The sequence below is a fragment of the Scyliorhinus canicula genome, chromosome 9 (assembly GCF_902713615.1).
Source record: "Scyliorhinus canicula chromosome 9, sScyCan1.1, whole genome shotgun sequence".
NCBI classification, from domain to species: Eukaryota; Metazoa; Chordata; class Chondrichthyes; order Carcharhiniformes; family Scyliorhinidae; genus Scyliorhinus; species Scyliorhinus canicula.
Genome location: NC_052154.1, coordinates 159,758,733 through 159,771,919, shown reverse-complemented (window position 1 = coordinate 159,771,919; position 13,187 = coordinate 159,758,733). Strand labels below are relative to the sequence as shown.

The window sequence follows — 13,187 nt, the reverse complement described above, 5'->3', positions numbered from 1 at the left end:
ACCAAGTGGGCATCGACGTCATCTTTATCGACTACTTCTCCAGTTACCCGGAGGTCATCAGGCTGCACGATCTCACATCCTCGGCTGTGATCAGGGCTTGTAAGGAGACATTTGTCCGATATGACATTCCGCTGACGGTCATGTCAGACAATGGCCCCTGTTTCGTGAGACAGGAATGGGCCGGCTTCGCCCGACACTACAACTTCCAGCACATTATGTCCAGTCCCCTATACCCACAATCCAATGGGAAGGCGGAAACGGGGGTCCAAATCGTTAAGCGGCTCCTCTGCAAGGCCGCCGACACCGGCTCATATTTCCACCTTGCTCTGCTGGCCTATCGCTCCGCCCCACTCTCCACCGGCCTGTCGCCTGCTCAGCTGCTAATCAACCGCACCCTCAGAACGACGGTGCCATCAATTCTCGCTCCCAACCTCGATTATGTCCCCCTGCTCCACCGCATGCACATGTCTCAACTGCAGCAGAAAACTTCCTACGACTCACGGGCTGCTGACCTTCCCGACATCCATCCAGACAACAAGGTTCGCATCTACCACCTGGACGGTGGCTAGTCAGCGCCTGCTGTCGTACTAAGGCAGGTGGCCCCCCCCGATCCTTCCTGGACCGCTTACCGGATGGATCCATTCGGCGCCGCAACAGGTGTGCTCTCCCCTCCACACCCCTTCTCACACCCCCTTCCTCCCCTCACAACCCCCCGCCACACCCCCCCCTGCACACACCCCCCCCCCCCCCACTCCACAACAACTGCAGCCGCGCCGTCACTTCTCCTGCGGCCACCCCACGCAGTGACCAACCATCAGCAGTGGTTGACGCCATTATAAAGGTGTTTTAATTTACGCCGGTGTGACCCGTGGTCACGTCGGCGGGACTTCAGCCCATCCGGCCAGGAGAAGTCCGGCAGCCCCGGGGCCGAAAGTGTTGCTCCGGTCCCCGCCGTTCTCCGAGGCGGGCGGCACGATTCACGCGGGGCCAGAATTTGGGGGGTCAGAGACTTCGGCGGACGGCGGGGGCGGGATTCGTGCCGACCCCCAGCGATTCTCCGACCCGGCGGGTGGTTGGAGAATCCCGTCCACGGTCTCAGCGGTCGGGAACCCAGCATGGCGGCTGTGGACTGTGCCCAGTGCTGCCCCAATCAGGGGGGGGGGAGGGGAGCCGTGCTGCTGGCTGGGGGTCTTCGATGAGGGCTGCGGGACTGGTGGTCGGTGGCGAGGGGAAGTCTAGGGGGTCACTATCTGACAGGTTGGGTCCACGCACTGGCAGGATAACTCAATGTGATTTGATGTGTTCCTCACACGTGTATAATTTTTAAAAACTAAATTGAGAGTGCCCAATTATTTTTTTCCAATTAAGGGGCAACTTAGCATAGCCAGTCCACCGACCCTGCACATCTTTGGGTTGTAGGGGTAAAACCCACATCAACTAGGGGAGAGCGTGCAAACTGCACACGGACAGTGACCCAGAGCCGGGATCGAACCTGGGACCTCTGCGCCATGAGGCAGGAGTGCTAACCACAGCACCACCATGCTGCCCCTCACACATATATAATTAATGAGCTGAACACCACAGGGTTTGCAGGTTCAGCTGCGTCACTCTCCAGCGAAAGTCACCCCGACTTCCCCTCCCTCCAGTTGCAGGAGGCTGAGGTATATTCAGGGCAACGATTGAAAATTACCAGCAACTATTATCAAAAGTAAGATGTAATTTTCCATGGGTACGAAGATATTGACGCGAAAACTCTCTGCAAAATAATAATATTTCTCCTTAGATAAAGATGTAACAAGGTGAGCTAAATACATATGTATTCTTTCACTATTAACCAAATGCATCATTACTGTATTTCCTGCTCCTTTGTACAATGTGTTTATGTTTTGCATTTATGTGTTCATGTAGATTCAGAGCAAACCCCTTCAAGTGATCAAAACAGTAATTATAATCCATTGGAAAATTCATCGGATGAGATAAAAGCCAAAAGTAAGACAGGAACTGAAGGTGAGTCAAGGAGCAGAGTTGAAGAATGATTGGCTGTGTGGTAACATTTAAATATGGCACCAAGATATTGGCGCAATGAGGTGATGGCGTGGGAGAATAAATCCATGGGATTTGATGTGTTCCTCACACATGCATAATAAATGAGCTGAACACCACAAGATTGTATCTGTAAGGTTCCGACACTCTCCAGCGAAAATCACCCCAACTTCCCTTCCCGCCACTCGGCATGGTTACCAAAATGGGGAATTCTGTTGCAGGAGACTGAAGTATATTCAGGGCAGCAATAGAAGATTGCCAGCAGTTATTATTAAAAGTAAGATGTAATTTTGCATCATTATTAAATAATCGATGCAACACCTATCAGAGAACTAGTAAAACTCTCCTCAGATATAGATAGAATGAGCTGAGCTAAATACATATGTATTCATTCACTACTAACCAAACGCACCATTACTGTAGTTCCTGTTCCTTAATACAATGTGTTTACTCCGTTTGGTATTTTTCACCGGAGGGGGGGGTTGCTAGCAGCCGCTGACTGGTATGACACGATTCCCGCCCCCGCCAACTCCCCGGCGCTGGAGAATTTGGCAGCCACCGTGGCGGGATTCTCGCCCCCCCCCCCCCCTCACACACACCTCCCCCCACCCCCCCCCCCCCCCCCACCCCCCCGGCGATTTTCCGACCCGACGGGGGCTGGCCGAATCCCGCCCGTGTTCATTAATGGCAGAAAAACTGCCATCATAAGTCAACAGATTCACCATCTTGCAGGGGAGGGGTTCACTGTGGGGGGGGTGGGGGCGGGGGGGGGGGGTGGGGAGCTGCTAGCAGCCGCCGACTGGATTGGCGCAATTCCCGCCCCCGCCAAATCCCCGGCGCTGGAGAATTCAGCAGCCACCGTGTGCGGGATTCACGCCGCCCCCCACCCCGGCGATTCTCCGACCCGACGGGGGCTCGCTGAATCCCGCCCGAGTTCATTAACGGCAGAAAAACTGCCAGCAAAAGGCCACAGATTCACCGTTTTGCACGGGCTGGCATTAAGCTATCGTGGAGCTCACAGCTCCAGCTGCCGATACGGCCCCCCGCACTTCCAGATCAGAGGCTGCGCATGCGCATGGCGGTGGACTCCAGCGGCCGCGCCGTGCTCCATGGCGGACTCAGACCGTGGACCTGGACCGCAGAAATAGTGCCCTCGATCTGCCACTCGCCCAATCCGAATCGTCCCCACATAAAGACTCAGTCCCGTATGAGGCCCCCCCTGCCCTCCAATCGGCCCCTCCCCGACTATGGCGGCCGGGGCTGAGCCTGCAGCTACCTCGCGAGTATCCCGAATGGCTGGACCACATTAGAAATACGCCATTGAGACTTCGGCCGGTCGGGCTGGAGAATAGCGGGGCGGGTCTTCAGCAATGGCTGCAGCTGGTGGATACGCGGCGCAGCGGACTGCCCGGGTACACCGCTTTTCAGGGGGTGGAGAATCGCGGAACTGGAGCCGATCCCGATTTCATGTGTGAAACTGGATTCTCCGCCCCAGCGCCGAACACGATTTCACCGTCGGGGTGCAGAGAATCCAACCCTATATCTACTTTACTTGAAATTACACAATATTCTTGTCTCAACTACGTTTTATGGTCGTGAATTCCACAGATTCACCATCTTCTGGGTGAAGAAACTTCTCCGTTACTCAGTCCTAAAATGTTAATCCCTTACCCTAGTCCAGGACTAGTTCTTGGCAAGTAGGATTAAGGTGAATCCCAAGGCTTTTTATTCACATGCAAAAATAAGAGGGTGGCAAAGGGAAGGATTGGACCCATTAAGGACAGTGGGGGAATCTATGAATTGATCCAGAGGAAATGAGCGAGGTGTTAAATGCATACTTTGCATCAGTGTTCGCCAAAGAAAAGGATTTTGTGGAAGTTGATTCTTGGGTTGGGTGTGTGGATAGTCTGAATCATGGCACTCGCACTCCCCTCCCCGGCACTCGCCCCCTCACCCTGTCACTTGCCCCCTCACCCCTCCCTGGCACACGCCCTCCCCTCCCCGGTGTCATAATATACACCAGTATATCATGGTGCAGACACACACTGATGAACACACACAGGGACCAATCAACATGTACAAACACCGCAGCCAATCACCAATTAGAATACACACACTATAAAGGCAGAGGGCACCACGGTTCCCGCTCGTTCTGTGTGCTGCCTCTGAGTGTAACAAGAACTCATCCAGCCCAGCACTGACTTACAACACGTGCTGAGAGAATCAACTGGTTCGGACAAGGCTGTCTCTAGTTTAAGTTAGCATCATTTAGACCCACAGTCATCGTGTGTTAGTTAGTCAGAAGTAGTTAATAAAATTGAGTTGAACCTTCATCAGTGTTGGAAGTGTCTGTTCATCTCTCAAGTCTACACTAGCCAACACTTCATGATACCAGGAGTTGAGGGATGCTCACACTTCTGAGACCTACCTTTCAGTGATCTGCCTTCCACCTGTCTCGCGCCATCCTACAGAATGGACTCCATTCGCCCGCCGCCACCTCTCCGCATTGCAGGGAATCTGGGCTCGAACTGGAAACTTTTCAAACAGCGCTTCCAGCTGTACCTCGAAGCCAGGGACCTGGAAGCTGCCTCAGACGCACGGAAGATTGCTCTCTTCCTCTTCACAGCCGGTGAATACGCTCTGCACATTTACAACTCGCTCACTTTCGATGAGGGGGAGGACAAATCGAAGTTCAAGACCATAATTCTGAAGTTCGACAGCCACTGTGCGGTCGAAGTCAAGGAGAGCTTTGAGAGATACATGTTTCAGCAGCACATTCAGGGTAAGGACGAGCCTTTCCAGTCCTTCATTACCCACCCCCGCGTCCTTGCGCAGTCCTGCAACTACGGATCCACTTCTGACTCCATGCTCCGTGACCAGATTGTTTTTGGTGTTCAATCTGAGTCCCTGCGCCAGCAGCTACTAAAAGTAAAGCAGCCGACTCTCTCCACGGCCATTGAGACCTGTGTACTTCATGAACATGGCTCCACGCGCTACTCCTGCATCCAGGCTGCTGAAACAGCGTGACAAGCCCCTTACAAGGAAGAACTGGTCCAAATGATTCAATCTATTCAGGCTCTGGATCTGAACGATGGTGGCCATTTTGCGCGCTTTTCGCGGAGTCCCGCGCCTACACGCAGCGAGCGTTCTGATGTCATGGACCGCTTTGCGCGCTTTGCTGGATCACCCTACGTATGCGCGGAGGCGCGATTAATGTCCCGACGCTCCGGCGTGCGGCAACTGCGGCTCCACCCACTTAAAGCGGCAATGTCCCGCGAAGTCCCGACGCTGCCTGCAGTGTGGCAAACGAAGCCACTACGCTGCTATAAGAACATAAGAACATAAAAACTAGGAGCAGGAGTAGGCCATCTGGCCCCTCGAGCCTGCTCCGCCATTCAATTAGATCATGGCTGAACTTTTGTGGGCTCAGCTCCACTTTCCGGCCCGAACACCATAACCCTTAACCCTTTATTCTTCAAAAAACTATCTATCTTTACCTTAAAAACATGTAATGAAGGAGCCTCAACTGCTAATTCCACCATATGGTGATCGCTCCTTCCGAGAGGATCCCTAACTATGAGATCATGAATCAATCCTGTCTCATTACACAGGACAAGATCTAGGACCGCTTGTTCCCTCGTAGGTTCCATTACATACTGTTCTAGGAAGCTATCGCAATCTATACATTCTATAAACTCCTCCTCAAGTTAGCCTTGACCGACCTGGTTAAACCAATCGACATGTAGATTAAAATCCCCCATGATAACTGCTGTACCATTTCTACATGCATCAGTTATTTCTTTGTTTATTGCCTGCCCCACCATATCGTTACTATTTGGTGGCCGATAGACTACTCCTATCAGTGACTTTTTCGCCTTACTATTCCTGATTTCCACCCATATGGATTCAACCTTATCCTCCATAGCACCGATGTCATCCCTTACTATTGCCCGGATGTCATCCTTAAATAACAGAGCAACATCACCTCCCTTACCATGCACTCGGTCCTTCCGAATAGTTTGATACCCTCGGATATTTAACTCCCAGTCGTGACCATCCTTTAACCATGTTTCAGTAATGGCCACTAAATCATAGTCATTTACGATGATTTGTGCCATCAACTCATTTACTTTATTCCGAATACTACGAGCATTCAGGTAAAGTACACTTATGTTGGTTTTTTTACCTCTGTTTTGAACCTTAACATCTCCAGTTTTATTCCTTTTGTTATTACTGGGCCTATTCACTGTGCTCCCCTCAGTCACTGTACCTTGTACTGTCGCCCTTATGGATTTCTGACTATGTCTTCTCTGCCTTGCACTTTTTCCTTTTGTTTCTGTCCCTGTTTTACTACCTTCCAACTTCCTGCATCGGTTCCCATCCCCCTGCCACATTAGTTTAAACCCTCCCCAACAGCTCTAGAAAACACCCCCCCTAGGACATCGGTTCCAGTCCTGCCCAAGTGCAGACCGTCCGGTTTGTACTGGTCCCACCTCCCCCAGAACCGGTCCCAATGCCCCAGGAATTTGAATCCCTCCCTCTTGCACCATCTCTCGAGCCACGCATTCATCCTATCTATCCTGACATTCCTACTCTGACTAGCTCGTGGCACTGGTAGCAATCCTGAGATTACTAACTTTGAGGTCCTACTTTTTAGTTTAACTCCTAACTCCCTGAATTCCGCTTGTAGGACCTCATCCCGTTTTTTACCTATATAGTTGGTGCCTATGTGCACCACGACAGCTGGCTGTTCACCCTCCCCCCCCCAGAATGTCCTGCAGATGCTCCGAGACATCCTTGACCCTTGCACCAGGGAGGCAACATACCATCTTGGAGTCTCGATTGCGTCCACAGAACCGCCTGTCTATTCCCCTTACGATCAAGTCCCCTATCACTATAGCCCTGCCATTTTTCTTCCTGCCCTGCTGTGCAGCAGAGCCAGCCACGGTGCCATGAACCTGGCTGCTGCTGCCTTTCCCTGGTGAGCCATCTCCCTCAACAGTATCCAAAGCGGTATATCTGTTTTGCAGGGAGATGACCGCATGGGACACCTGCACTGCCTTCCTACTCTTGCTCTTTCTTTTGGTCACCCATTTTCTATCTCCCTCAGTAACCTTCACCTGCGGTGTGACCAACTCGCTAAACGTGCTATCCACGACCTCCTCAGCATCGCGGATGCTCCAAAGTGAGTCCATCCGCAGCTCCAGAGCCGTCAAGCGGTCTAACAAGAGCTGCAACTGAACACACTTCTTGCACGTGAAGGAGCCAGGGACAGTGGATGTGTCCCAGAGCTCCCACATCGCACACGAGGAGCATGACACAGCTCTGGGATCTCCTGCCATGTCGTAAACCCGTGGTAAACTTAAACAACTAGAATTTCAAAATAAAAATAAATAAATTAGACAATGAAAAGAAAAAGAGAGACTACTTACCAGTCACTTACCAGGGGTAAAAAGCACCTCCTCACACTCTGCACCGATTTACCTCACTGCACCAAATTACCAAGTTTCAATCCCCCACTCTGGATGAGTCTCACTCCGGATGTGTCTCCTGGAAAAGTGCTCGCTTACTGTGTGCGCTGTCTGTCTGTCTTTTATACAGACCTCAGCTAACCGATGACTCAAAAAATACCTTAACTTCAAAGAGAAGAATACAATGTGCCCCTAAACAGGCCTCAGGTGATTGACAGATAACTGCCTCTCAGCAATTAGGGTGGGGGCAGCTTCAACCAATCAGACACTGAGCTCCACACTGTACTTTTAACTGAAAAACAGCAGAATTAGATTTTCCACTTACCTTTGCTGATTTACCTCACTGCACCAAATTACCAAGTTTCAATCCCCCACTCTGGATGAGTCTCACTCCGGATGTGTCTCCTGGAAAAGTGCTCGCTATGTGCAGATCTTCCATGCCTGCTGTTTTTTGAAGGTCCACCCAGCCCCATAAAGACGTCAGGGTTATCCAGCCTGCCATCAATGAACCTACTCTAGACCTTGATTCTGACTGTGCCTACAATGACCCACAGGTCCCGTTCCAAATCGGCGTTGTTACGATGAACAGGATGTGCCCCAAACGTGGCACTGAACATGTCCATGTCCACAGTGTCAGCCAGGATGATGAGTGGTGTGCCACCCTTACGGTCAACTGGTCTCCTGTCAGGTTCCGCCTGGACACTGGTGCTTCTGCCAATCTCATCGCGTCGTCTGATTTTCGCAAGCTCTGCGTACAGCCTGCTGTCCTGCCATCTGTGTGTAAATTGCTGGACTACAATGGCAATGCCATTGCCGCCAGCGACTCCTGCTGCCTTGAGGTGAGACATCGTGCTCACACAGTCACTCTCCCATTCGAGATTGTTGCTGCCTCAAAAGCCTCCTTGCTTGGTGCGCAGACATGTAAGCTGCTCCACTTAGTGCAGAGAGTACACTCTCTCTCTTCAAGCGATGTGTCTGCATCCTCTGACACAGACTTCAGGGTGCAACTCGACTCCATCATCCAGCAATACCATAATGTTTTCAAAGGCATGGGCACGTTCCCCTACACGTACAAAATCTTACTCAAGCCCAACGCCACGCCTATTGTTCACGCACCTCACAGAGTCCCAGCTCCCCTCAAGGACCGCCTCAAGCAACAGCTCCAGAACCTCCAGGACTAAGGAGTAATTTCTAGGGTCATGGAACCCACAGACTGGGTAGGCTCCATGGTCTGCGTCAAGAAACCGTCCGGTGAGCTGCGGATCTGTATTGATCCTAAAGATCTGAATCAGAATATCATGCGGGAGCACTAGTCGATTCCGAAACGTCAGGAGCTCACGTCCGAGATGGCCCACGCCAAACTATTCTCAAAACTGGATGCCTCGAAGGGTTTCTGGCAGATCTAACAAATGAGCCAAGCAGGACGCTGTGTACGTTCAACACACCCTTTGGCAGGTTCTGCTACAACCGGATGCCATTCAGCATCATCTCTGATCCAAAGTTTTCCACCGGATCATGGAGCAGATGATGGAGGGGATCGACGGCGTCCGGGTATATGTCGACGACATTATTATCTGGTCAACCACCACGCAGGAACACATTGCCCACCTTCAGCGTGTTTTCAGGCGCATCCACGTACACGGCCTCCGCCTCAATAGGGCCAAATGCTCCTTCGGCCAGTCAAGTATCAAGTTTCTGGGGGATCACATCTCCCACCAGGGAGTGCGTCCGGGCGAGGAAAGATTGCAGCAATCACGTCCATGAAGACGCCAGAGGACAAGAAAGCGGTCCTCCGGTTCCTGGATATGATGAATTTCCTCGGGAAGTTCATCCCGAATCTCGCCTCACACACCACGACCCTCAGAGACCTGATTCGCAAAACCACAGATTTCCGATGGCTCCCTGCTCACGAGCGTGAATGGCAGGAGCTGAAGGCCAAGCTTTCCACGGCCCCAGTGTTTTTCGACCCGACCAAAGAGACCAAAATCTCTACTGATGCCAGTCAGTCGGGGATTGGTGCCGTGCTCCTGCAACGAGACAAGGCCTCGTCATGGCCCCCGTTGCGTATGTGTCGCGGGCGATGACTCCCACAGAGCAGCGCTATGCGCAAATTGAGAAAGCGTGTCTCGGCCTTCTCACTGGAGTCGGGAAGTTCCACGACTACGTCTATGGATTTCCGCAGTTCACGGTTGAAACCGACCACCGCCCCCTTGTAAATATTATCAAAAAGGACTTGAATGACATGACGCCTCACCTCCAGCGTATCCTACTCAAGCTGCGCAGGTACCACTTTCAACTGATCTATACCCCTGGCAAGGACCTTGCCATTGCCGATGCCCTCTCAAGGTCAATCACAACTCCGTATGATCATGACGGCTTCATTTGCCAAATAGATGCCCACGTTCAGTTTGCAGCCTCCCATTTGCCAGCCACGGATGCACGACTGATGCAAATTCACCACTTCTGCAGCGGGTGATGCGCCTAACGTCAGACGGGTGGTTCAAGGGCCAATGCCCGCAATTTTACAACGTCCGCGATGACCTGGCGGTTGTCGACGGGGTGCTCCTGAAATTGGATCGCATCATCGTCCCACAAAGCATGCGCCAGCTAGTGTTGGAGCAACTCCATGAAGGCCATTTAGGAATCGAGAATTGCCGCCGCAGGGCCAGAGAAGCCGTCTACTGGCCGGGCATCAATGATGACATCGCCAATGTGGTGCTCAACTGCTCTACCTGCCAGCGTTTTCAGCCTGCCCAACCACGGGAGACCCTGATGCCCCATGAGCTCGTCACATCGCCTTGAACCAAGTGGGCATCGACGTCATCTTTATCGACTAGTTCGCCAGTTACCCGGAGGTCATCAGGCTGCACGATCTCACATCCTCGGCTGTGATCAGGGCTTGTAAGGAGACATTTGCCCGACATGACATTCCGCTGACGGAAACGGGGGTCCAAATCGTTAAGCGGCTCCTCAGCAAGGCCGCCGACGCCGGCTCATATTTCCACCTTGCTCTGCTGGCCTATCGCTCCGCCCCGCTCTCCACCGGCCTGTCGCCTGCTCAGCTGCTAATCAACCGCACCCTCAGAACGACGGTGCCATCAATTCTCGCTCCCAACCTCGATTATGTCCCCCTGCTCCACCGCATGCACATGTCTCAACTGCAGCAGAAAACTTCCTATGACTCACGGGCTGCTGACCTTCCCGACATCCAGCCACACAACAAGGTTTGCATCTACCACCTGGACGGTGGCTAGTCAGCGCCTGCTGTCGTACTAAGGCAGGTGGCCCCCCCCGATCCTTCCTGGTCCTCTTACTGGATGGATCCATTCGGCGCCGCAACAGGTGTGCTCTCCCCTCCACACCCCTTCTCACACCCCCTCCCTCCCCTCACAACCCCCCGCCACACCCCCCCCCCCCCTGCACACACACCTCCCCCTCCACACCAACTGCAGCCGCGCCGTCACTCCTCCTGGGGCCACCCCACGCCGTGGCCAACCATCAGCAGTGGTTGACGCCATTATAAAGGTGTTTTAATTTACGCCGGTGTGACCCATGGTCACGTCGGCGGGACTTCAGCCCATCCGGCCAGGAGAAGTCCGGCAGCCCCGGGGCCGAAAGCGTCGCTCCGGTCCCCGCCGTTCTCCGAGGCGGGCGGCGCAATTCACACAGGGGCCAGAATTTGGGGTGTCAGAGACTTCGGCGGACGGCGGGGGCGGGATTCGTGCCGACCCCCAGCGATTCTCCGACCCGGCGGGTGGTTGGAGAATCCCGTCCACGGTCTCAGCGGTCGGGAACCCAGCATGGCGGCTGTGGACTGTGCCCAGTGCTGCCACAATCAGGGGGGGGGGGGGGAGGGGAGCCGTGCTGCTGGCTGGGGGTCTTCGATGAGGGCTGGGGGACTGGTGGTCGGTGGCGAGGGGAAGTCTAGGGGGGCACTATCTGACAGGTTGGGTCCACGCACTGGCAGGATAACTCAATGTGATTTGATGTGTTCCTCACACGTGTATAATTTTTAAAAACTAAATTGAGAGTGCCCAATTATTTTTTTCCAATTAAGGGGCAACTTAGCATAGCCAGTCCACCGACACTGCACATCTTTGGGTTGTAGGGGTAAAACCCACATCAACTAGGTGAGAACGTGCAAACTGCACACGGACAGTGACCCGGAGCCGGGATCGAACCTGGGACCTCGGCGCCGTGAGGCAGGAGTGCTAACCACAGCACCACCATGCTGCCCCTCACACATATATAATTAATGAGCTGAACACCACAGGGTTTGCAGGTTCAGCTGCGTCACTCTCCAGTGAAAGTCACCCCGACTTCCCCTCCCTCCATTTGCAGGAGGCTGAGGTATATTCAGGGCAACGATAGAAAATTACCAGCAATTATTATCAAAAGTAAGATGTAATTTTCCATGGGTACGAAGATATTGACGCGAAAACTCTCTGTAAAATAATAATACTTCTCCTTAGATAAACATGTAACGAGGTGGGCTAAATACATATGTATTCTTTCACTATCAGCCAAATGCATCATTACCGTATTTCCTGCTGCTTTGTACAATGTGTTTATGTTTTGCATTTTTGTGTTCATGTAGATTCTGAGCAAACCCCTTCAAGTAATCAAAACCGTGATTATAATTCAGGGAAAAATTCATCGGAGGATGAGAAAAAAGACAAAAGTAAGCCAGGGACTGAAGGTGAGTCAAGGAGCAGAGTTGAAGAGTGATTGGCTGTGTGGTAGCATTTAAATATGGCACCGGGATATTGGTGCAATGAGGTGATGGCGTTACAGGAAAAATCCATGGGATCTGATGTGTTCCTCACACATGCATAATAACTGAGCTGAAAACCACAAGATTGTGTCTGTAAGGTTCCGACACTCTCCATCAAAAATCACCCCGACTATGGGGCAGCACGGTAGCATGGTGGTTAGCATAAATGCTTCACAGCTCCAGGGTCCCAGGTTCAGTTTCCGGCTGGGTCACTGTCTGTGCGGAGTCTGCACGTCCTCCCCGTGTGTGCGTGGGTTTCCTCTGGGTGCTCGGGTTTCCTCCCACGGTCCAAAGATGTGCGGGTTAGGTGGAGTGGCCATGCTAAATTGCCCGTACAGTCCTAAAAAGTAAGGTTAAGGGGGGGTTGTTGGGTTACGGGTATAGGGTGGATACGTGGGTTTGAGTAGGGTGATCATTGCTCGGCACAACATCGAGGGCCGAAGGGCCTGTTCCGTGCTGTACTGTTCTATGTTCTATGTTCCCTTCCCGCCACTAGACATGGCCTCCAAAATGGGGAATTCTGTTGCAGGAGACTGAAGTATATTCAGGCCAGCAATAGAAGCCTACCAGCAATTATTATCAAAAGAAAGATGTAATTTTCCATGGGTTCGCAGATATTGACGCGAAAACTCTCTGTAAAATAATAATATTTCTCCTTAGCTAAACATGTAATGAGCTGAGCTAAATGCATATGTATTCATTCACTATAAACCAAACACACCATTACTGTACTTCCTGATCCTTTATGCAATGTGTTTACACTGTTTTGTATTTTTGTGTTTATCTAGAATCACAGAAAACCCCTTCAAACAATCAAAATAATGCTGATAATCAAGGGGAAAGTTCATTGCATGAGACAGGAACTGAAGGTGGGCTCAATGAAGAAATAAATACTTTCA

General features: G+C 52.0%; 1 protein-coding gene across 1 annotated transcript in view; it reads left to right on the top strand.

The window, feature by feature from the left end:
* LOC119970954 (dentin sialophosphoprotein-like) overlaps positions 1–13,187 on the top strand; it is a 165,850-nt gene that overhangs the window by 119,829 nt on the left and 32,834 nt on the right. Inside the window, exons 21-23 of the mRNA XM_038806066.1 lie at positions 1,909–2,007; positions 12,112–12,213; positions 13,077–13,157. Of these exons, the coding sequence (XP_038661994.1) occupies positions 1,909–2,007; positions 12,112–12,213; positions 13,077–13,157 (282 nt within the window). The remainder of the gene's footprint in view (positions 1–1,908; positions 2,008–12,111; positions 12,214–13,076; positions 13,158–13,187) is intronic.